Below are 24,845 nucleotides of genomic sequence, written 5' to 3'. Positions count from 1 at the left end.
TGTTCTCTGTATAAGTTTAAGTTTTCTGATTGTGTTTGTTTGTGTGGTGTTTCAATTTTGTTTTGCTTACTTTTGAATGCTTCATGCTACCACATTTGGCGCACGAAGCATGTATCCTCTTTAAGTTGCTCAGTGTTCTGTTTTTATTTGATACAGTATATTCGGGCTGTCGATACTCAGTCATGTTTTTATTGACTTCTGTGAGTTTTTCTTTTGATCACTATTGTCAATATCATAAGATAATGGATTCGTAATACTGGCTGATAAACTAATTTTCTTACTTATCCTATTCAGATTCCCTTTAGATCATTTTATTGCATTACTCCTATTTAGATTTCTTTTAGATCATTTTATTGCATTACTTCCTATATCAAAGTAACCATAGAGAGTGATAGTATGTCCATTTTAATTTCACGTTTTCATTGGACTTTTGTTTCCAGCAATGGCAAAAATAGCCAAAAAAAGGCAATCTAATGCCTCTGACGCTAGTAAAACAGATGACAAGTCTGAGGTGACCAGAAAACAGAACAGAAGCAGACATGAGAATAGTGAAAAAGCTTCTGGTTCTCGGAAAATGCCAAAGAGAGCTGCTGCATGTTCAGATTTTAAAGAGAAATCTCTTCACTTGTCCATAAAGGCATCTCTTGTTGAAAACAGATGGGAGGATGTTGTGGAAGATGAGAAGGCTGCTATATACTTGACTGCTGGGAAGGATGACATTCGACCGAATCGAAGGCTAACAGACTTTGCTTTTTCATGATGCTTGTGGAAACCTAAAGTCTGTTGAAATGTTGGAAGTGGTAACTTTGTTGTTTCAGGTCTTGTATTGCTCTTGAAAAATGTGGTGGAAGGCAGAAGGAAAAAGGCGTTAGATGTAAAGATTTTGGTCCGAGTTGAATCTTGGGCAATATCCGGATATGAGGAAGGCTCACCAGTATTTTGGATCTCAACACTCACAGCAGATTATGATTGTGTTAAACCTGCAAATAATTATAAAATGCTATATAACCTTTTCATTGAAAAAGCTCATGTCTCTGTCGAGGTCTATAGGAAATTGTCAAGAACCTGTGGAGGGAACCCTGATCTGACTGTGAATGAACTTCTTGCAAGAGTTGTTCGTTCCATGAGTGATAGCAAGAATTTTCCTCACAGGACATCTATGAGGGAATTTATAATCTCACAGGGTGAGTTCATATATAATCAGCTCATTGGTTTAGATGGAACATCCAAGAAAAATGATCAGATTTTTGAGAACTTGCCTGTGCTCTGTGCACTGCTGGATGAAACTAAGAAGCAAGGGAGTTTACTGGCTCCAGAAACTACTGTATCAAGCAATTTCATAAATACAGGTCTGTAATACTTATTAGTTAGCTGTTCCGTTTTCTAGAATTTTTTTTTTTTTTTTTGGGTTCTAATTACTGATAGCATCTATGGTTTTCTAATATTTTTGGTCAGTGGTATACGAAGAATATAGCCATGTGCATATCTAATTTCGGAATTTGTTTCAAGTTGTTAAATAGTTTTGATATGTCATTTACATTTAGTTGTGTTAACTCGGGCAAAATAGTCATCAAAAGTTTATGTGAAGAAAGTAATAACACCATTAAGAACATTCTGTATATAGCACGTTGAATCCTCAGCAGCTTGCTTCATAGTGTTCTGGACATGCGTTAATTTAAAGATTGCTTTATTACTTTTGAATGCCCAGACTACCACATTTGGCATATGTAACAAGTGTCGTCCTTAAGTTGCTCACTTTTCTGATTGTTTAAATTTCTTTTTATTTGTGACAATAGATTCTGAATGTTGTTACCCCATGCTTTAGTCTTTATTGACTTGAGTGAGCTTACCTTTTCGATTTTATTATCCACATCAAAAGAAAATAGATGATTAATTATCGCTCCCAAACTCGATCGTTTCCTTATTTATTCTATTAGAGTTCCTTTTTGGTCATTTTATTTCTTCATATACCAAAGTAACCATGGAGTTTAATAGTATCTGCTTTTATTCCTGTTTTCAATTGGATACTTATTTCTAGATATGGAAAAAATAGCCGAGGGAAAGCAATCTTCTGCCATTGAAGTTAATATAATAGACGAGAAGTGTGAGACGGCCAGAAAACAAAAGAGAAGTAGACATGAGAATAGTGAAGAATCATCCAATTCTTGGAAAGTGCCAAAGAGAGCTGCTGCATGTATGGATATCATGGATAAATCTCTTTCCTTCTCTCGAAGTGTATCTTTTGTGGAAAGCACAAGGGAAGTTGTTGCAGAAAATGAAGAGGTTGCAATAAGCTTGACCACTGGAAAGGATGACTATAGACCAAATCGAAGGCTAACAGAATTTGCCTTTCATGATGCTTGTGGAAACCTAAAGTCTGTTGAAATGTTGGAAGTTGGAAACTTGTTCGTTTCAGGTCTTATATTGCCTCTTGAAAAATGTTGTGGAAGACAGAAGGAAAGAGGTGTTAGATGTGAAGATTTCGGACGAGTTGAATCTTGGGCAATATCTGGATATGAGGAAGGCTCACCGGTATTTTGGATTTCAACTGTCACTGCAGACTATGATTGTGTTAAACCTGCTAATAGTTATAAAATGCTATATAACCTTTTCTATGAAAAGGCTCGTGCCTCTGTGGAGGTCTATAAAAAACTTTCAAGTTCTTGTGGAGGGAACCCTGATCAGACTGTCGATGAATTGCTTGCAGGAGTTGTTCGTTCCATGAGTGATAGCAAGAATTTTCCTCACAGGACATCTATGAGGGAATTTATAATCTCACAGGGTGAATTCATATATAATCAACTCATCGGTTTAGATGATACATCCAAGAAAAATGATCAGATCTTTGAGAACTTGCCCGTGCTCCTTGCGCTGCTGGATGAAACTAAGAAGCAAGGGAGTTTAATTACTCTGGAAACCAGTGCATCCAGCAGTCTCATAAATACAGGTATGAGAATTGGTGAAGAAGAGCAAAACAATCAGTCTAGTTCATCTGTTTCTGGAGGTGAAGAAGATAAAGATATGAAATTGGCAAGGCTGTTGCAGGAAGAGGAGAATTGGCAATCAACGAAACATAATAAAACTCAGAGGAGAATTGCTTCATCAAGCAAGTTCTGCAGTAAAATCAATGAGGATGAAATTGTTGATGACTATCCTCTGCCTGCATATTACAAGCCCAGTGAGGAGGAAAATGATGAGTATTTAATCTTTGATGCAATTAATCCTGATGAGCTTCCTCGAAGAATGCTTCACAATTGGTCACTTTACAACTCAGATTCGCGGTTGATTTCTTTGGAGCTCCTCCCAATGAAAGCATGTGATGATAATGATATTACCATTTTTGGGTCCGGCATTATGACAACTGGTGATTCAAGTGGAATATGTGTTGATGCTAATTTTGATCAGTCTTCATCTGTGGCAGAGAATGTTGGGGGAATACCAGTATATTTGAGTGCAATACAGGAATGGATGATCGAATTTGGATACTCGTTCGTTTCCATATCAGTTCGGACAGATATTTCCTGGTATGCATCTATATCCATATAATATCAAGAGGTTTGGTGGTGGTACTAGTGCTTAAGCTTGCCTTTTTGTACTCTTTATCTTCTGGCAGTGTTAGTTCTTATCAAATTTGCGATTTTGTTTTCAGGTATAGGCTTGGAAGGCCATCAAAGCAGTATGCAGCGTGGTTTAAACCAGTTCTAAAAACTGCGAGGCTTGCTATTGCCCTCATTACAATGTTGAACAATCAGAGCCGAGCATCTCGACTCTCGTTTGCAGATGTAATAAAAAAAGTGTCCAAGTTCAGTAAGACTAATCCTGCTTATATTTCTTCCAATCCCACAGAAGTTGAAAGGTATGTGGTGGTTCATGGACATATCATACTCCAACAATTTGCGGAGCTTCCTAATAAAAGGATCAGCAAGTGTGCATTTGTGTCTGGTCTTTTTGAAAAAATGGAGGAAAGACGCCACACCAGGTCTTTGGTGAAGAAAAAGGTGGTGCTGAAGAAGGAAATAAATTCAAATCTGAGAGCATCAAAAAACAAGGTAATGCAAGCAACAACCACGAGATTGATAAAGAGAATTTGGGAAGAGTTTTACTCAAATTATTTGCCTGAAGATTCAAAGGAGGCATATATCCGTGAAGTGAAAGTGGATGAAGAACTCGATGAAGAACATGGAGAAAATAGTGTGGAAGATCCTGAAGACATTAAAGTGGAACAGATGCAAGTTGATGAGAATATGGAGAAATTTTGTTTATCTGCGAAAAGTGTTAAGCCGCCTTGCTCTTCGAAGGTTACCAAATGGGATGGGGAGTTAATAAGAAAAGCATGTTTCAGTGAGTCTCTTTACAAACGGGCCATTGTTTGTGGCAATGTGATTAATGTTGGTGGTTGCGTGCTGGTTGAAACTGCAGATTCAGATCATTTGCCTTCAATATATTTTGTAGAGTTTATGTTTGAAAAGTCAGATTCAAGAAAGATGGTTCATGGCAGACACATGCTAAGAGGCTCTGAAACGTTTCTTGGTAATACTGCAGATGCTAATGAGGTTTTTTTGACGAACGATTGCCTGGAAATTGAACTGGAAGATGTTAAAGAAGTTGTGGCAGTTGAAATCTTATTGATTCCTTGGGGGCATCAACATCGGAAGACTAATGCTTGCAAGGACAAGATTGTTCGTGAAAGAGCAGAGGATCGAAGAATTGATCAATTCCCCATGGAATATTATTGCAAAAGCTTGTACTGGCCTGAGAGAGGTGCTTTCTTTAAGCTTCCAAAAGATACCATGGGACTTGGAACAGGAGTTTGCCATTCTTGTAAAATAAAGGAAACCGAGAGGGAGAAGGACGTTTTCAAGGTAAATTTGAACAGAAATGGTTTCACTCTCAAAGGAACAGAGTACCATGTTCATGATTATGTCTACGTAGCTCATCATCATTTTGCTGATAAAGATAGGAACCGAGATACATTTAGAAACGAAGGGATGAAAGCATATGTTGTTTGTCAGTTGCTAGGTATTGAAGTACCAGAGACTTCCACAAAAGCTTGCCCTGGATCCACTAAGGTTAAAGTTCGGAGATTTTTCAGACCCGAGGACATATCAGAGGAGAAAGCATACTTCGCTGACATTAGAGAAGTAAGTATGTTCTAGGAACCGATCTAAACATTTCTTTTTTATTGAATGGAGTAAAATCTTTTAGAGTTTATGTGTGCTTTTGTCTTATATTTTCTTTCTTTCCCTTTTTTTTATTACTTTTGATTACGTGTTCTTTTGTCTTATATATTCTGTGATTCAAAGTTTCTATTTGACTTTTTGGTGTTATTATGTTATCATGGATCTTATACACAATTTCTTTGCTATTGAATCTTTAGGTTTATTACAGTAAACTAGTATTGACAGTTCCTGTTACTGGAGTAGAAGGCAAATGTGACATTAGAAAGAAGCATGATCTTGCCCCTTTCAATAGCCCCACAATCTTTGAGCATATTTTCTTCTGCGAGCATTTATACGATCCTGATAAAGGAACCATCAAGCAGGTAGTTTATATTTACTCATTTTCCCTTTAATTCATTTCCTTAACTAGATTCATGTGAATTATGTTTATTAAACTGTGGTTTCTTCTTATGCTGACTGCAATGACTGCATAATGGCCAGTTGCCGCCTCACATCAAGACTAGTGTGCTAAAAGAGAGGGGGGCTGATGATACTGCTTATAGAAAGATAAATGGGAAATGTAAAGAGGAAAAGCATGATGGTGCTGTTGACAAACAGACGGATGCTGTCCATAAGAATCGCTTAGCCACCTTAGATATTTTCGCAGGTTGTGGTGGCTTATCTGATGGCCTACAGCAAGCAGGTAACTTTCAAAGTTCCGTGAGCAAGTAAACTGATTTAGTTCTATTTTGACTGACAAATATCCAACTAAAGGTGTGTCGATAACCAACTGGGCAATAGAGTATGAGCAACCAGCAGGAGAAGCATTCAAGGTTAATCATCCAGAAGCTTTGGTGTTTATTAACAACTGCAATGTGATCCTGAGGTTGATGTTTGCTTTCATTTAAGTATAATAACTCATGGCTTTATGTTCGATTCGGTGATAACTGCTTTTTAATCAACTCTTATATCTTCAGTAAATCAATGAATCAAATGCAGGGCTATCATGTCAGCATGTGGGGATGCTGACGACTGTATTTCAACTCCTGAAGCTTCTGAGCTAGCAGCAGAACTTGATGAAGAGACAATTAAGAGTTTGCCTCGGCCAGGACAAGTGGATTTCATCAGTGGAGGGCCTCCTTGTCAGGTACATCGATCAATCCTCCAGTCTACTTCTAGGATTTATTTTGTAAGCAATTCTAACAATAAATGTGTACAAAAGACTTATTAAGTTTAGCTATTGGTTCTTTGTTATTTCCAGGGATTTTCTGGAATGAATAGGTTTAATCAAGGCTCTTGGAGCAAAGTTCAATGTGAAATGATCTTAGCATTGTTGTCTTTTGCTGATTATTTCCGCCCCAGATTTTTCCTTCTGGAGAATGTAAGGAACTTTACATCATTTAACAAAGGGCAAACATTTCGCCTAACTCTGGCTTCTCTCCTCCAGATGGGTTATCAGGTAGATACCATCTTTGATTTACTCACTCATAACTTTATGGAGGGATACCTATCAAAATTCCCTGAATTTGTTTCTCCATTTCATTAGTCAATTTAATCTGAAAATTGTGAAAGTATCATGTAGCTTATATAAATTATTCATCTAATTTTGTTGTTGTAGGTGAGATTTGGTGTCCTGCAAGCAGGAGCATATGGCATGTCTCAGTCTCGTAAACGTGCATTCATATGGGCAGCATCACCTGAGGAAACCCTCCCAGAATGGCCTGAGCCAATGCATGTGTTCACTGGCCCTGAGCTTAAGGTCAAGTTAGCAAGAAATTCCCATTATGCTGCTGTTCGAAGCACCGCAAATGGTGCTCCTTTTCGTGCAATAACAGTTAGAGATACAATTGGAGACCTCCCAGCTGTTGGCAATGGGGCTTCTGTAACAACCATGGAAGTGGGGTTTTCTTCACCTGTCTGTGATGCTCATTTTATCTTTATTGTTGTTCCTTCTACCAAAGGTCTTGTTTCTTGTATTTTCCTACCGTGCAGTATAAAAGTGAACCTGTGTCATGGTTTCAAAAGAAAATCAGAGCAGATATGCTGGTCTTAAATGATCATATATCAAAGGCAATGAGTGAGCTGAACCTTATTAGGTGTCAAAAGATCCCAAAACAGCCTGGTTCCGATTGGCGTGTTCTTCCTAGTGAGAAGGTGTATAGTTTTTTCTTTTAGATCTAACTGAAATTATCATTTCATAATTGCTTTGGTTTTAAACATTTTCCTTTTCAAATTCCCCCTCCAGGTTCGATTGTCTAACGGACAGGTTGTAGATTTAATACCCTGGTGCTTACCCAATACAGCTGAAAAGCATAATCAATGGAAGGGTCTGTTCGGAAGGTTGGACTGGGAAGGAAATTTTCCAACCTCCGTTACCGATCCTCATCCGATGGGTATGGTTGGAACCTGTTTTCACCCAGATCAGGATAGAATAATCACAGTTCGTGAGTGTGCTCGATCACAAGTAAGTCTTTTTGGCTATATATGTAAATATCTGCAGTTAGTTGGAATGATGAAAAAGCAGAATGACCAAAAATAATTTTTCATGCAGCACCGGTGACACTTTTAACTTGACAAGCTAATTATTGAATCAAACAAGATAAATTTTGCCAACTGTTTCTGCTGTCATCTTACCCTGCTCTCTTGATTCCCGCAGGGTTTCTCCGATAGCTATAAATTTGTTGGTGACATCCAACACAAGCATCGGCAGATTGGAAATGCTGTTCCACCTCCTCTGGCGTTTGCACTGGGGAGAAAACTAAAGGAAGCTGTAGAAATGAAAGCATCAACATCACAGAGATATTCATGTGTTCTGTGAAATAACTGTTCTTTGTTAATATGAAAACCTACTGTTTTTTATTTTTTATTTTTACAACTTCGGCCTATTTCTTAGTAACACACCAACACTAACCCATCTGAAGACATTGGGCCACATTTTCTGAAGTAACTAGATTGATGATATGTAACCTCTTCAATTTATCTCCCTAGCACATATTTGTAAGAAAATTTTCATAGTTTTAAAAATATATTTTCTCTTTAAAATATAGTTCATATAATTCTTTATTATAAGTTTTATCCTTTTCATATTCACACTCATATCAATGTGATTAGCCAACAATAAAATTCACCGCAAAATTTATTTGGAAGAGTAAAGGTCTGTGTATCTTTGCTTGAAGAGTGGAACTAATAGCACCTTATAATTTTTTTTTCTCAACCCCCCCCCCCTTCTCAAAACCTATTTTAAGTTTTCAAAAACTCTTTTTTAAAATTTCAGTTTCTTTTTTATTAAAAAAATATTTAACTTCTTCCACAAACCTCATATTAGGGATATTGTTTTTACAAAATTTTGAAAGTTTAAATCATATATATTTAATTAAAAAGAAAATTCTATATATTTGAATTGAGTAGAACTAAAAATGGACTTAAATAGTTATTATGTAATATACAAAGTGTTTGAGAGAAAATAAAAAAATATAAGACTTTGGTGTAGTTGTGTGGGAGTAATGAACTAGAAAAAGAAACTTATAGAGAGAGAGAGAAATATAAGAATTTAATTAGATTTATTTCGTCTTTTAATATAATTAGAGAACTGTTTTAAAAGGATTATACAGGTCTGCCAACAATTATAACTCTGGCTTGAATTTGGGGCATTCGCATTACACTTCTCCATTCACTTATGGGTCTATGAAAACTTAATACTTCTTAAGAACATATGGGCCTTTACACTTATGTATACCTAATTAAGACTAGGTTTGGGCGAATGGGATTTTACAATTTTAAATGGTAAAAAAGATGATGTAAATTATAAATTTAAATTTAAATTTATTCACATTTTAATTAGTATAATAAGTTTGAATCAATTTTGTATTTGGAGTAATGTAATAATATTTTTATTTAAAGATCAATTACTCAACTCTACATATGTTTGATTTTAATTGTAATGTGCACGTATTTAACTCTTAAAATTTATAATAAGTATAAATAATTCTTACCAAAACATAAATGTTAAGTAATCATACTTTGGATGTTTTTGATTTATAAAAAAAAATAGATGCCACTTATATTTGGATATCGAAAAAGAGAAAATAAATATATCATTTAAACATATGCAATTTAAAGATATTCATATTTCAGCCAAGTTCAGACCCCACTCAGATTTCAGATTAAAAATCAAACGCTATCTTACATCATGAATTCAAAATTCGTAATTAAGTTTTTTCAAATGTCTTTATACAGTTGTTTTATTAGTTCAATATAAAGATATATTCCAATATTGACATTAATAGTTAAAATCAAATAACATAACAAAATAACTATATATTTAAATATTGATTTACTGGCATCAAACAAGGGATTGGATAAAACTTTGTAAAAATAATCTAGTCATACAAAATAATGATATTGCCATACATGTGCCTCTGTTTTCCAGATTTTGTCAGATTATACAGCGGATTCTTCGAGATTTGTATTTGACTTTTTATTAAATAATAAACTTTATTTAGTTTCTTTGGATAAAAAATTGTAAAAATAATCCAGTCATACAAAGTAATGATATTGCCATACATGTGCCTCCGTTTTTCAAATTCTGTCAGATTATACAGCGGGTTCTTCGGGATTTGTATTTGACTTTTTATTAAATAATAAACTTTATTTAGTTTCTTTGGATAAAAATTTATAAAAATAATCCAGTCATACAAAGTAATGATATTGCCATGCATGTGCCTCAGTTTTCTAGATTTTGTCAGATTATACAACGTATTCTTCAAGATTTGTATTTGACTTTTTATTAAATAATAAACTTTATTTAGTTTCTTTGGATAAAAATTTATAAAAATAATCCAGTCATACAAAGTAATGATATTGCTATGCATGTGCTTCGGTTTTCTAGATCCTGTCATATTATACAACAGGTTCTTTGGGATTTGTATTTGACTTTTTATTAAATAATAAACTTTATTTAGTTTCTTTGGATAAAAATTTATAAAAATAATCCAGTCTTACAAAGTAATGATATTGCCATGCATGTGGCTCTGTTTTCTAGATACTGTCAGATTATACAGAGGATTCTTCGGGATTTGTATTTGACTTTTTATTAAATAATAAACTTTATTTAGTTCTTTAAAACCACCACTAGTCTCTTTAAAACCATCACATTGTTTCTTATAAATACTGACATGTACTCTATCCTTCATGTACATATCACATAAGGTCTCATTTCCAAGTTGTAAACTTTAGAAATACTCTTCTCACAATGATATTTCTGTCAAAATCTTCAACGAAAGTTATTAAAAGAGGAAGAAAATGTGGAGAAACATCAGAAATAGGAACATCGGAAGGCGAAGACCAAGAAGAAGATGATGATCATAAAGAAAGTTTGACCTTATCGAATCAGCGATTTACCAGAAATTATTCGAGGTGAGAAATATAAATTTCAAATTAACTTCATATTGCAACTTCTCCTGTAATTAACAACTATATATTCGTGAAGACCGCGTATATGAATCACTCACCATATTCAGTAGCATCAGATTTAACATTCTACGATTTAGCTAAAGGCACTATGTTTCCACTCTTATCAGACATGCAGCCATGCAGGCCGAAATTGAGCAAGCCTCGTCAGTGCCGCCATTTGCTCTCAATATGAGATTTCAAACAGATAAATGGGGTAATTTAGCTTATGTCTTTGCTTAATAATATAATAGCTTATGTCTTTGCTTAATAATATAATTTCATTCTCAATTATTTAATCACCTTCAGGTAATTACTTAATTAAGCCATGATCTGTTAGTTACACTGCTTTAGCTTCGTGAACACTGATCAAAATATAATTGCATGTGCCCTGCAGGTGCTGTCAGCTAGTTCTGCTACGACCGATGGATTGCATGTCCATAAAGAAGTTGTGGTATGTTATTGCTGTCTATTATTATAAACCTCACCCACCGATATTCATTTAACTTAACATGGAGGGGTGCCTATCAAGATGCCCTGATTTTTAAGTAAATATATTTGAAAAAATAGTACGTTGTGGGGTGGTGCAAAAAGCCTGAATCAATTTCTTAGGTTCAAACCACTTACAGGGCTTAAACTTGAGTGACTAGCCAAAGAAAGCCGATTGAAAACACTCGGTCAAGTCCTGGCCAAGATCTAATACAATTTCATCAAACAATTGTTGAGTAAAATTATCTTTAACTTCCAAATCACAATTAAAAGTCCTTACGAAACACTTCTTAATTGCCGAACCTGTCCTAAATTGAGCCTTAATATGGGAATTAGTTGTGCAATTGTGTCATAGTTAAAATAAACCCTATTGTCGGTATATGTACAATCACCTCTGATTAGATTATTTATCTATTTATTGTTGTTATTATAGGTGAGGTCTGATGCATTAGAAGCAGCAGCATACGATGTGTTTCCATGTCGTAAACAAGCATTCATATGGGCAGCTTCACTTGAGGAAACAATGCCGGAATGGCCAGAACCAATGCACGTCTTTGCCGGTCCTGAGCTTAATGCCAAGTTACCAAATGGCGCTCCTTTCCGTGCAATAACAGTTAGAGATACAATTGGTGAAAGTTCGTGAATGTACGATTGATCTCGAGTAAGAGCCTGTTTGGTATGGCTTATTTAAGAGCCATAAATGTTTATTTAATCGTATAAGCGCTTTTTAAAATTTTTTATGGTGTTTGGTTATTTTTTTAATAGAGTTTTTTTAACTTAAATAAGCTAATTTACCTCTACTAAGAAAAGCCCAAAATTTGAGCTTTTGGGAGTAGAGGTTATAAAGCTTTTCTAAATATATATAATATAAAAAATATCATATAGTTTAATGGTTCAAAAATATTTTTTTTATTGACAACCAAACACCCAATGACTTTTTGTCCAAAAGCTCTATTGGTATAAGCTCTACTGCTATAAGCTCTACTGTTATAAGCTCTATTTAATAAGCTGTACCAAACGGAGCCTAAGTCTTATTGCTATTTTGATATCTACAATTGAGATTTGGATTCAGTGCTGATCTACGATTTGTGCGTATCTTCTTACAAGATTGTGATCAGCACTGGATCAAAGTTCGTGCATTTGTTTAAATGAAAAATTAGAATATGTGAAATAAGTTTTAAAACCGATGAACAAATCTCCATTCTTAGAAGTTTGACTGTAAAACTTCTTAATTGTTTAGATTTTGTTAGTATTTGCATCACTTGTGAGTTGTGATTATACTTTTAAATTAATCTTACTTCCTCGTCACGTAGGGTTTTTCGGATGGCTACAAGATTGTTGATAACATCCAACACAAGCGTAGCACATTGGAAATGTTGTTCCACCTATCCTGGCATTTGGATTGAGAAGAAACTAAAGGACGAGTAGAAATGAAAGCATCAACATATAATGTGGAGATAAGATGAATACATAAATCCATTTTTGGTCTACGGGTCTTTAACTAATTACCCAGTTTATCCATGTATTGTAAACAATGATCTAAAACATTGTTATTCTCTACTTAACATATCAGATTTGAATTAATTTGTATTAATCAAATAATATCTTATAGTAGTGAAGGTAATCAAATTTTATGTGATCTAGTTGATTTTAACATTATTTTTGTCAGCATTCTACCATTATTTTGTCTCTTTAGCAGTTTTTTCTTTTTTATTTTTCTCTGCAATATTTTTTTTAAAATAATTTTTTTCTTATAAGTCAGAAAACTGTTTAAGGTACAAAAATTTACCAGCAGATTCATATTTTATAAAATGTAGCAAATATCAAGGGTAAAGATATTGAAACAATCATTGGAGGAGTAAATGTTTGTGTTTGTTTTTGTATTTATTTTCATGTCAAGTCCCATGTCTATCCTTTCGTGGATTAGATGCTTCTATATTTGTCTTGTCTGTCCAAATTTAACTTATTGTGCTGTGACACATCAAATTCAATCCGCTGTTTCCTTGTTTGTTGATGAAGATATATATATATATATATAGATATATATAGGTCATGCTTGGTCCCTTGATATATCTGTTTCATTACGCCTAATCAAACAAAGGACAAAGTAGAAAAAGGGGGAGAAAAAGAATAGAAAAAGCTCTCTAATAATGCTACCATGATTTTCATCGGTAAAATGGACAAGTTTTAATTTGGTATGAAATACTACAATCTATTACCTTGTGAGAGAAAGTTGTTGCAGAATGATAAAATAGTAAACAGAAACGATACAATTGTGATTAGAAAATTTGATTGATTGACAAAAATTAAGTCAACAAATATTTATGTATTGATTGATTGACAATTAATCTTTGCATTAATTGATTAACACACATGAAGACAATCAATTAATCGTTTTGATTTCCATCATTATATGATATTTTCAGTTCTGTGAATCCACTTAAATGAGTCATGCATGATCATCACGTAATTAAATAAATAAAAGCATCAAAAATTCAATCAACCAATTAAAAAATTATTCATTACAACATAAGCAGAAAGCTGCTTCAAAGAGCACACATTATCACTATTATTCACTCCAACAATATCATCAACAAGAATATCATTGGTTTGCATATCTAAATGAAGAAATTCAGAAAAAGAAAAGATAAAAAAGACAAATCGATGATGAAAGAAATATGAAATCATCATCAATTAAATTAAATAATTGTGCTCTCCTTGTTTCAATTTTCGCTTTGAACACTAGGATTACTAAGAGCCTTGATGGCTATGGTCACTGCATTTTTAGAAGCAATTTTCAAGTTCAAATTGACATGTTTAAGGTTCTGGTTCGATTTTGTATGCGTTAGCGCGAGAAACGCTCAGGTCGGCTTCCTCAGCTGCCGTTTTCGCGACGGCAAAATTGCCAGCCTTAGCTGGTCCAATTGCTTTGTTGCAAGCTTCTACAACTTTAATGTATTCACCAATGGAAGCCATGAACACGCTCTGTTCATAGCTGTCTCTGCTAATTTCATGCGCATTAGAATAGTCTTCCCTAGCTTGAATATCCCGTTCCTTCAGTACAGTTATTGCTACGCCGAGGATTTCATTTTGGTTTAATTTCAGCATCGGGTTTTAAAGAGAGTTTCGCGCTGATTGAGGCGACACAGTTGGCTCCGAATGGAACGTCGCTACAGGTTTGGTCAACCAGAAGATGATAATTGTAAACATTCTATACTATTGACAATAATAATGCCACAGCAATGTTGCCAAGATGAACTTCATTTTGATGTATAAGAGGAAAGAAAATGTAAGCATTGATTGATATATTGATAGATAGATGCTTGTAACGAGTGAGAGCTAACAAGGGGTGAGTGAGCTTTATAAAGGACTTGATTTGAAACGACTCGCCTCGAACTCCATGCAGGTCTATTTCATATCGTCTAACTTGGCTGATAATAATTTAATTCTACCGAAAATTCAGCAATTATTTCCCTTATAAATATAACAATCCCAAAATTACAAATTTATACAAGCACTCCTAACATAGTTTAATAGATAATCAGTTCCATCAATCAACCTTCTCAACCAAAATACCAAATAACACCCAAACGTCTCCAATATCAAAAGATTATAATATATCTGATTTCAATATATATTAAACATCTATAATCATCACATCATAATACAATTATACATTCCAAAATGAGATGATCAACATGCATAATATCATCTATTTCTCCTAGCACCATCACGTGGCCAAAAATTCAAAATAACTACAGTCAGTCAGTCGATTGGTGTACCTGCATCCTTTTACGGGGGGAAAATATAATAAAATAAGGTGAATATAAAAATTAGTAAGCTCAATGAGTGGATAACATCTTTTGAAAGTAACTTATTTTAAAGATGATCATATCTTTTCGACATACCAATTTTACCAATCTAGTAAGAACATAGTTAAATTATTTAAACTTTAAATCAAACAATTGTCATTGAAGAATACATTATATTGTACATAATACACATGAAAATCATATCAAAAGATAACATAGAATACTTTATTCTTAAATTGTCACTAAACAAGTAAATGATCTTGTCATACCTGGATCTCATATGGGCAGTGCAATGACATACTATCCGGGCACTGTCATGCCTAGAGCTACAAAGGATAGATTAATGAAGTGCTATCTCATATATATCATCATATCTCATCATACTGCATGCATAAAATAGTCCTTAAAAAATAAAAGCACCCAAGCACAAGATCCAAAGCTCTATGTGCACTCAAACAGGCCCAAAGGCCTCTATCTTATCTGTATCTTAAATCTCTTTTATTATCATACAGCATGCATAAGCCTCCAAAAGGCAAAAGCACTAAAAAGCACAGCTTATTAACCTCTCTATGTGTTTAGAGGAGCCCCAAAGGGCTCTCATCTGAGCTGTATCATTGTAACTAGAGGGAGAGGGTCTTGTCTCATGATTTTTTATAACAAATTTGTATACACACAGATAACACATTTTTAATCGTACATTAAGTCCTCTTTTCTTTCCATTAACATACTTTAAATTTACTTTTCTTTTCTTCAAAATACTATTATGCATTACTCAAAATCGATAGGGAAAACCAATAATCATAAAATTTTTAATAATGTACCAATGCGTAAATCAAATTTATTCTACAAATCATTAAATTAGAGCATTAAAATCTTATTTTGCAAATATGGTTTACTACACTCTAAAATCTTAATAAAATATGAAAATGGGTTTGCATATTTCACTCATAGTGACAATACTTAAACTCGACTATCGTTCATATCCGCGGCTTGTTTCTCACTTGCAGTTTCTCCTAATCAAGTTTCTCCTAAACAACATAATTACTTTTCATGAATGTGAAATACAACTAACCGCACGCAATGTAGTTCAAAATGAACATCTATCCACAACATACAACTCTTGTGTCCATAAAATTACCAAAATACCCTCGCATTCATAAAAAATAAATGTCAATTAGAAATGAATAAAATGATCCCAAACCATTTTCCTCGTAGTCCTCTTTCTTCAAAAGAATTTCATCAATTAACATTTATTTTTTATGCATCAAATATCCAACATATTATTTTTTTTTGTAAGAAAAATATATTAATTCTCGGTAGGCTTATAACGTTAAAAAATATTCATGTTTGCTTTTATTGATGTACAACGTAAACAAACAAATCAGCGCTTTATTGTATCCTGGATGCATATTTACTTAATCCATATGCATAACTCAATCAGTGGGAGCAAACAACGTATTAAGGAAAGCGATATTTATAACGTACTTTGAAGTGAACATTAATTTACTGCAGTTTATACTTTTTATTATATTAGATTCGTACCATTTTTATCGCCATTTTCTATAACCATAAATATATGTCCCCCACATAATTATCGCATCTTAGAAATTTGTAAATACCAATAATATCATTAGTCAATCATTTAGACACATCTAAGTATTTATGTTTAATTTATCTCTTAATTAAAACTAGACTCACACACACGTGTGTGTGTGTGTGTGTGAACTGTAATTAAATGTTGATACGTGTATTGCATACGAGCCATAAAGTGAGTTCCAATTTCTACTTCCATTTTCTAAATGTTAGGTAGATGTACATATCAATAGATGTACTAAGTAGGAAGCAACACCTAAAGATGGATTCTCTTTGCTGGGCGCTGATTTTTTATTTATTTAATTTTTTTCGAATTGCTCAATGATGCTTGGTCCACGCATGCCCAGTTCGTCAAGCAGACAAGCACAAGCATTTGAAGCTTGCTAAATTATTGATGGTGGTGGGGGACGATTTTTTGTTTTCACTTTAGTGTAATAAAGTGAAGCTTGCTAAATTATTGGTGGGGGGACAGTTTTTGTTTTCATATTAGAGTTTCTATTTGATTGATAACATATTAATGTGTTATTATTTTATTAAATTATATATTTAATAAATAAGTCGAATTTACTATATTCGGCTAAAGTTTTATTATAATTAATTTTGACACGATATTAATATAACATGATAGTTGGAATCACCATTGTGATTATAAAACATTGTAGTGTATTTTTAAGTCTTCGTTTGAGCATGAAAATTGAGTCAATAAATGAAGTAATTATATAAGAGAGACACAGAGAGAGAAACGTTTTGATTTAGCTATTATGACATTGAAGACTTGTAAAGCGAAGGTCCGTAGTAGATACATTCCATTTTCCTCTTTATTCAGCATTTACCCGGACACTGGATTAATGTTGCTTGGCCCTACAAATATCAACGTGCGATTTTATATTTATTGAATCTGGTAACAAGTGGTGGTGGTTGGTGATTGGTAAATTGCTAAATTATTAATGGGTGGTGGGCTCTGTTTTTATTTTCCCTTTCCTGGAATAAACAAGTGGAAGACTTGGTACATTCATTTTGCTTGACCCTTCACACTTTCTGTTCAATTTTCTCATTTTGCTTTTCAAAACTCAAAATTCTGCTTCTTTCTTTGCCCCCCCCAAAAAAAAAAAAAAGAGAGAAGAGAGAAAAAAAATGTCAATCATCGGAGAGGCAATCCTTACGGCGTCCGTTGATTTGCTGGTCAATAAGTTAGCTTCAGAGGGGATTCTGTTTTTTGCACGCCAAGAGCAAATCAAGGCCGATCTGATGAAGTGGGCGAATATGTTGGAGATGATCAAGGCGGTGCTTGATGATGCTGAGGAGAAGAAGACAACTAATCAGTTTGTGAAGAAGTGGCTTGGCAAGCTTCAGGACTTGGCTTATGATGTTGAAGACTTGTTGGATGAGTTTCAAACTGAGGCTTTCCGGAGGAAGTTGCTGCTTGGAAATGGAGATCCAGCTGCGGCTCATGATCAACCCAGTAGCAGTCGTACAAGAACAAGTAAGTTTCGGAGGCTCATTCCTACTTGCTGCACCACTTTTACTCCACAATCGATTCAGTTCGATTATGCCTTGATGTCCAAAATCAAAGAGATCAACGACAGATTTCAAGAAATTGTGACACAGAAAGACTCGCTGGGTTTGAACGTAAGTTCAGCTGGAGGGTCCAAAAAAGCCAGTCAAAGGCTAGAGACAACCTCTTTAGTGACTGGAGCCAACGTCTATGGCAGGGAAACAGAAAAGAAGGATGTTGTTGAACTGCTGTTGAGGGATGATTTAAGCAACGATGGTGGATTCTCTGTTATTCCTATTATAGGTATGGGCGGGCTGGGCAAAACTACTCTTGCTCAGCTTGTCTACAATGATAAGCGAGTGCAGGATCATTTTGATCCCAAGGCATGGACTTGTGTCTCTGAGGATTTCGATGTTAAGGGGCTAACAAAAACAATTCTAAGATCCGTTACCAAGCAGACTATTGATGACAGTGATTTAAATTTGCTTCAAGAGGAGCTGAAGAAGAAGTTATCTGGAAAGAAATTTTTGCTTGTTTTAGACGACGTTTGGAATGAGAATTACAATGATTGGGTTCGCCTCAGCCGTCCGTTTGAAGCTGGAGCGAAGGGAAGTAAGATTATTGTCACAACTCGTAATCAAGAGGTTGCAGACATCATGGGAACTGCCTCAGCTTATCAATTAAAAAAGTTGTCAATTGATGATTGTCTAGCTGTATTTGCTCAACATTCTTTGGGGTCAAATAAGTTATTGGAGGAAATTGGCAAGAAGATAGTGGCCAAATGCGATGGCTTGCCCCTGGCAGCGCAAACACTTGGAGGACTTTTGCGAGGAAAATATGACAGATGTGATTGGGAGAGAGTGCTCAGTACCAAGATATGGGAATTGCAAGAAGAGAGATGTGACATTATGCCGGCGCTGAGAGTGAGCTACTATTATCTTTCGGCACCTTTGAAACAATGCTTTGCGTATTGCTCATTGTTTCCAAAGGATTATGAATTTGAAGAGGGGGAGATAATTTTATTATGGAGTGCTGTGGGTTTCCTGGATCACGGAGAGAGTGGGAATCCTAGTGAAGATCTCGGTCGAAAGTTCTTTCAAGAGCTACGTGGAAGATCTTTTTTCCAGCAATCGAGCAACAGTATATCACGATTTGTTATGCACGATCTTATCAACGACCTTGCCCGTTGGGCTGCAGGGGAGACATACTTCACACTGGAGTATACCTCGGAGGTTAACATGCAACAATGTTTTTCTAGAAATCTTCGTCATCTGTCGTACATTCGTGGAGATTATGATGGCGTTAAAAGGTTTGAGGACTTGTACGATATCCAACACTTGCGAACTCTTTTACCAGTAACGTCGTTAAGTAGCTGGCCTGGATACTTGGCTTGTAGCATTCTTCCTAGGTTGTTCAAACTCCAACGCTTGAGGGTCTTCTCTCTGCGTGGATATCTCATCGCCGAGCTGCCGGATTCAGTTGGTGATTTGAGGTATTTAAGGCACCTTAACCTGTCTGGAACTGAGATTAAAACTCTGCCTGAATCAGTCAGCAAGCTTTACAACTTGCACACCCTTCTGTTGGAGGGCTGTCGACGACTGAAGAAGTTGTGTGCAGACATGGGAAATCTCATCAAATTGCATCATCTCAATAATTCAAATACAGATTCCTTGGAGGAAATGCCACTAGGAATTGGTAAGCTGACTTGTCTTCAAACGCTGGGTAATTTTGCTGTGGGAAAAGACAATGGTTCTGGGTTACGAAAGCTAAAGTCATTGATACATCTTCAGGGGACACTTAAAATTTCAAAATTAGAGAATGTAAAAGACGATGGTGATGCAAAGGAGGCTCGGTTGGATGGAAAGAAGAATCTTAGAGAATTATCGCTTAATTGGACTTGCAGCACCGATGGTTCATCTTCAAGGGAGGCAGAAACTGAAACGGGTGTGCTTGACATGCTCAAACCCCATAAAAATCTGGAACAATTTGGTATCTGTGGCTATGGAGGTACAAAATTTCCAACATGGTTAGGAGATTCCTCATTCTTAAATTTAGTAACACTTAAATTTGAAGATTGCGGCATGTGCACTGCCCTGCCGTCAGTCGGGCAACTGCCCTCTCTAAAGCATCTTACAGTGCATGGAATGAGTAGAGTAAAGAGATTGGGTTCAGAGTTCTATGGGGATGACTCTCCAATTCCATTTCCATGCTTGGAGACTCTTCGTTTTGAAGACCTGCAAGAATGGGAAGAGTGGATTCCTCATGGTTCCAGTCAGGGAGTTGAACGGTTTCCTAAATTGAGAGAGCTTCACATTTTAAGATGTTCTAAACTGCAAGGAACATTTCCAGAGCACCTTCCTGCATTGGAGATGCTTGTTATTGAAGAATGCGAAGAATTGTCAATTTCAATTACGAGTCTTCCAGCTCTTTGCAAAATGGAAATTGGTGGATGTAAAAAGGTTGTGTGGAGAAGTGCAACTGATCATCTCGGCTCACAGAATTCAGTGGTTTGTAGAGATACATCAAATCAAGTGTTTCTCTCAGGGCCATTGAAGCCGCGAATACCAAAACTGGAAGAATTGGGGATAAGTAATAGTAAAAATGAAACATATATATGGAAGAGTCATAACGAATTGCTGCAAGACATTTGCTCTCTCAAAAGACTGGTGATTACAAGCTGTCCCACACTTCAATCCTTGGTCGCGGAGGAAGAGAAAGACCAACAACAGCAGCTCTGCGAGTTGTCATGCAGACTTGAATATCTAAAATTGAGTAATTGCGAAGGCCTTGTGAAGCTGCCACAATCATCGCTCAGCCTCAGTTCCTTGAGAGAGATAGAAATCTGCAAGTGCAGTTCCCTTGTTTCCTTTCCTGAGGTTGCTCTGCCTTCCAAGTTGAAGAAAATTCAGATTAGCTATTGTGATGCACTGAAATCGTTACCAGAGGCATGGATGTGCCACACCAATTCGTCTCTCGAGATCTTGATTATTTTGTATTGCAATTCGTTGACATATATTGCTGAAGTCCAGCTACCACCGAGCCTTAAGCAGTTGGATATTTACAATTGCGATAATATAAGGACTTTGACAGTGGAAGAGGGCATCCAGTGTAGCAGCAGCAGCAGCAGAAGGTACACCTCATATCTTCTTGAGGACTTAGTTATTTGGGAATGTCCATCATTGACATGTATATTTTCAAAAAACGAGTTACCTGCCACGCTTGAGTCCCTTGAAGTTGGCAATCTACCTCCGTCTCTTAAGTCCCTTCGTGTTAATTTTTGTTCAAAGCTGGAGTTAATAGCAGAAAGGTTGGACAACAACACATCTCTTGAAACAATCAGTATTAGTAATTGTGAAAATCTGGTGTCCTTTCCCGAAGGGGGATTGCCTTGTGCGAAACTCAGGACGCTGAAGATATATGATTGTAAGAGACTAAAGGCCTTACCCAAGGGATTGCACAATCTGAGCACTCTTCAATACTTAACAATAGGAGGTGCGCTTCCAAGCCTTGAAGAAGAAGATGGCCTTCCCACCAACCTTCATTTTCTGAAGATTGAGGGTAATATGGAGATTTGGAAGTCAATGATTGAGCGGGGCCGGGGATTTCACAGATTCTCCTCTCTGCGAGAACTCATAATCAGAGGATGTGATGACGACATGGTGTCATTTCCACTAGAGGACAAAAGATTAGGGACCGCGCTTCCTCTTCCTGCCTCTCTAACGTCTCTGACAATTTTCAGTTTTCCAAGTCTGGAACGCCTATCTTCTTCAATTGTTGATCTTCAAAACCTCACTCAGTTGGATCTCGGGGATTGTCCCAAGCTCAAATACTTTCCGGAGAAGGGCCTGCCTTCCTCACTTTTGCGATTAAACATCGCGGGATGTCCGTTGATAGAAGAGAAGTGCAGAAAGGATGGAGGACAATATTGGGACTTGTTAACCCACATACCTTATGTTGTAATAGATTTTAAATGGGTTTTTTGATGACTGAACAGAGGATGGTTGAAATATTTTATAATTACTACTTTTTAAAAAAAAAATTGGGCGTGCTTGTGTATGTAATTTCAAAATTGAAATCTCAGTTGAAAACTAATTTAAATTAATATGGTTCGGTGTCGGTGATTCTTTATCATGTACATAAGGCCAATGGGTTTTCATTTTCTTTTATTCAGTTGTTGAAACTTTTTAATTAAACAACAAAATGCATTATTCAGTTGTTGAAACTTCATTTTCTTTTATTTATCCTTCTGCTGTACGATTATATATGCGCGTGTGTATATTCCCTTCATCAGACTTTGGCAAATATTATTTTGAAATTTTACCTGTTGGATATATAAACACTGGAGTGTTCTTTTTTAAAAATAGCATGATTGGAAATAATTAATATAAATGAAAATCAAATTATTATGATTGAATTTGCTAGATTAGCATTATTTCGTCTGTGTAATCTTACTTGTGAATTGTTGTTTGGTGATTATTTTAAATATTGTGCATATGAACGTTAATTATTTACACCGAAGGGATAACTAGCTGCCTCATGAGTAACAATATTAACACACGAGGACTGGACTGTATTACAAAATTGTTTAATTTAACTTAATAGTTTCTGTGCCATTGCTAATAATATTTATAAATATAATTTATCAGTTACTGAATATTTAGATTCATCAAAAACTGTTATAATTGGAATGAATCTTCATATTTAACACATCAAATATGAAAGAAGAAAGAAGGAATATCTTTATGAATCGGAGTACGACTCTTTTTTTTTCCTCCTTAAAATTCATAATAAGCTCTGGAGAAAAAGATTTTTTTTAATTTTTATTAATAAAAACCAAGCTCATTAATTCTTTTACTAATGTAGGACTAGGATTTATAAAACGTACTTTATTGTTGTTACCATTATTTCGTCTACGTATAATCTAAATTGTAAATTGTTAATATGCTGACTATTTTAAATGTTTAATATTTGAAAATTATTTACATTTTGTGTATGCGAGCGTGTGTCTATACACACACACACGTATTGACATATACATACGATGAAATTGTAATTATTTTGATCGTGTACAGGAGTAATCTCATTAATTTGCTGGAAGATCTTGGGATGTTGGGTGCTCTTTCTATTGTTATACAACGTCAGCTTATAATAACTATGATGCACTTTATTACAGCCAAAGTAAATTAAATTTGATTGAATTAATAGTAAACCGGCCATGATTTACTAAAAGCACTTTATTACATGATATGAGTGAAATGCAAGTTATGCAACCCAAGAGGGGGGGTGAATTGGGATTTTAAATTTTATGCAATACAATTCGCACAACAATTTAATCTACCGCCTTAATCAAATCAAAAACAATAAATTCAATCAAGTACAATATTAAAAGAGTAAGGGAAGAGAAAACGAACACAAGGATTTTTACGTGGTTCGGCTATCCCCGCCTACGTCCACGCCTCCAAGCTCACCCGGCTTGAGGATTTCACTATCCAAGCCTCCCAAGGCTTCAAATGTTTACAATTGACTTCCAAGGTGTCAATGAACCTTTACAACAAGAGATTATATCCCCAATCTCTTCACCCCAAGTGTTTCCCACACTTGTACACTCACAAATTGATGAGAAATGAAATTCACAACAATAAAACTCTCTTTAAGAGTGAATAACAAATTATAGCTCAATGATGATTCAACAAATGATGATTTACGAAATGGAAGCTCAATATATGTTATATGATCTTATATTTGCTTGTGTTAGTTCTTAAAATGAAGTTTGAGTTGAGTTTTTATAGTGAAAGCCCAAAAACTAGCCGTTATAGGCAAATTCCAGCGCTCAAGCGGTTAGCCGCTTGATTATCCGGCTAGCCGCTCAGGAACAGTAATATTACCGTTATTTTTGAATTTTGCTACAGTACTACTGTTCACTAAAATTACACTTTAGCCCAAAACTTTCTATAATTATACTATGGACCAAAACGTCAGAAAACTTTACAAATAGGTCCAATTTCAGAACTTCATAAAAATAGATGTCTTTCTCAAACTTTCTGAAATTATGATATGGCCCCAAAGATTTTCTTGTTTCACACAAAGGTCCTTTTCAACATAATACCTATATTTTTCAAAGTTCTCAAAATCTTTCACTTTAGTCCAAAATATTCATAAATTATAGTATGGCCCAAAACATTTCAAATGTTTGTAAAAACGTCCAACTCCGAAATTTAATACTTATTAAAATCAAAGATTTCAAATCTTAGCATTTAAGTCCAAATTACTTAAATTCACAAAATACTTTTCTTTATAAAAACAAAAACTTTTAGTTTATGAAAATTATTTAATTAAATTAATTTCTTGAGCTTCTCAAATGCTAAATCAAACATCAATTAAATCATACCGGCTTTACAAGAATTTATTGCACTAATTTGTTCGTTGAGCTCTAAACTATTCTTGATGTCGCCATTGTCCGTTGAGTGTCTTCAATCTTGATTTCACTTGATTTACTTGTATAAATATTATCCTTCAAAAACTAATAAAAATGTGAAATACAATATTTATTAAATCACTCAATACATATGTTTGTTATCATCAAAATTACATTATGTATAGCCCTTTAGGCTAACAATGAGAAAACAAAAAATGAAAAGAGAAAATAGTACCCCGCGACAAAGCCAATTAAATATGAAAAACAAATATGAAAAAGGAAAAGCAAACTAAGCAAACACATTATATTTCTCTCATTACGTTTCAACTTTAGTGGCCTCAATATCTGCACTAGAAGTTTCCTATTGCTAAGCAAACTAAGCAACAACGTTATTATGTTCTTTTAATGGCGTTGAACAGTAAAGTAGTTTCCTA

General features: G+C 35.0%; 2 protein-coding genes across 2 annotated transcripts; both read left to right on the top strand.

Moving 5' to 3' along the window:
• Nucleotides 1-978: 978 nt before the first annotated feature.
• On the top strand, nt 979-8,139 carry LOC112098444 (DNA (cytosine-5)-methyltransferase 1A-like). The gene is made up of 12 exons (XM_024184827.1): nt 979-1,349; nt 2,039-3,524; nt 3,650-5,141; nt 5,378-5,542; nt 5,661-5,862; nt 5,934-6,045; nt 6,159-6,306; nt 6,421-6,618; nt 6,778-7,056; nt 7,152-7,313; nt 7,405-7,623; nt 7,816-8,139. The coding sequence occupies exons 1-12, from the start codon at nt 998-1,000 to the stop codon at nt 7,975-7,977; spliced, it is 4,977 nt and encodes a 1,658-aa protein (XP_024040595.1). The 5' UTR covers nt 979-997; the 3' UTR covers nt 7,978-8,139.
• A 9,480-nt stretch (nt 8,140-17,619) lies between these two features.
• LOC112098354 (putative disease resistance RPP13-like protein 1) lies at nt 17,620-21,990 on the top strand. The gene has a single exon (XM_024184469.1). The coding sequence runs from the start codon at nt 17,636-17,638 to the stop codon at nt 21,977-21,979; it is 4,344 nt and encodes a 1,447-aa protein (XP_024040237.1). The 5' UTR covers nt 17,620-17,635; the 3' UTR covers nt 21,980-21,990.
• Nucleotides 21,991-24,845: the final 2,855 nt, after the last annotated feature.

The sequence above is a fragment of the Citrus clementina genome, unplaced genomic scaffold (genome assembly GCF_000493195.1).
Source record: "Citrus clementina cultivar Clemenules unplaced genomic scaffold, Citrus_clementina_v1.0 scaffold_5, whole genome shotgun sequence".
Classification (NCBI taxonomy): Eukaryota; Viridiplantae; Streptophyta; class Magnoliopsida; order Sapindales; family Rutaceae; genus Citrus; species Citrus x clementina.
This window is presented reverse-complemented; position numbering and strand designations above follow the sequence as displayed.

Bases quoted from the DNA above. Each gene is read 5' to 3' on its own strand.
- LOC112098444 (XM_024184827.1), top strand. From the start codon at position 998: ATGCTATATAACCTTTTCATTGAAAAAGCTCATGTCTCTGTCGAGGTC. The intron at 5,142-5,377 runs GTAAGTATGTTC...TTGAATCTTTAG, and splicing joins ACTTCGCTGACATTAGAGAA to GTTTATTACAGTAAACTAGT. The intron at 7,624-7,815 runs GTAAGTCTTTTT...TGATTCCCGCAG, and splicing joins GTGAGTGTGCTCGATCACAA to GGTTTCTCCGATAGCTATAA.
- LOC112098354 (XM_024184469.1), top strand. From the start codon at position 17,636: ATGTCAATCATCGGAGAGGCAATCCTTACGGCGTCCGTTGATTTGCTG.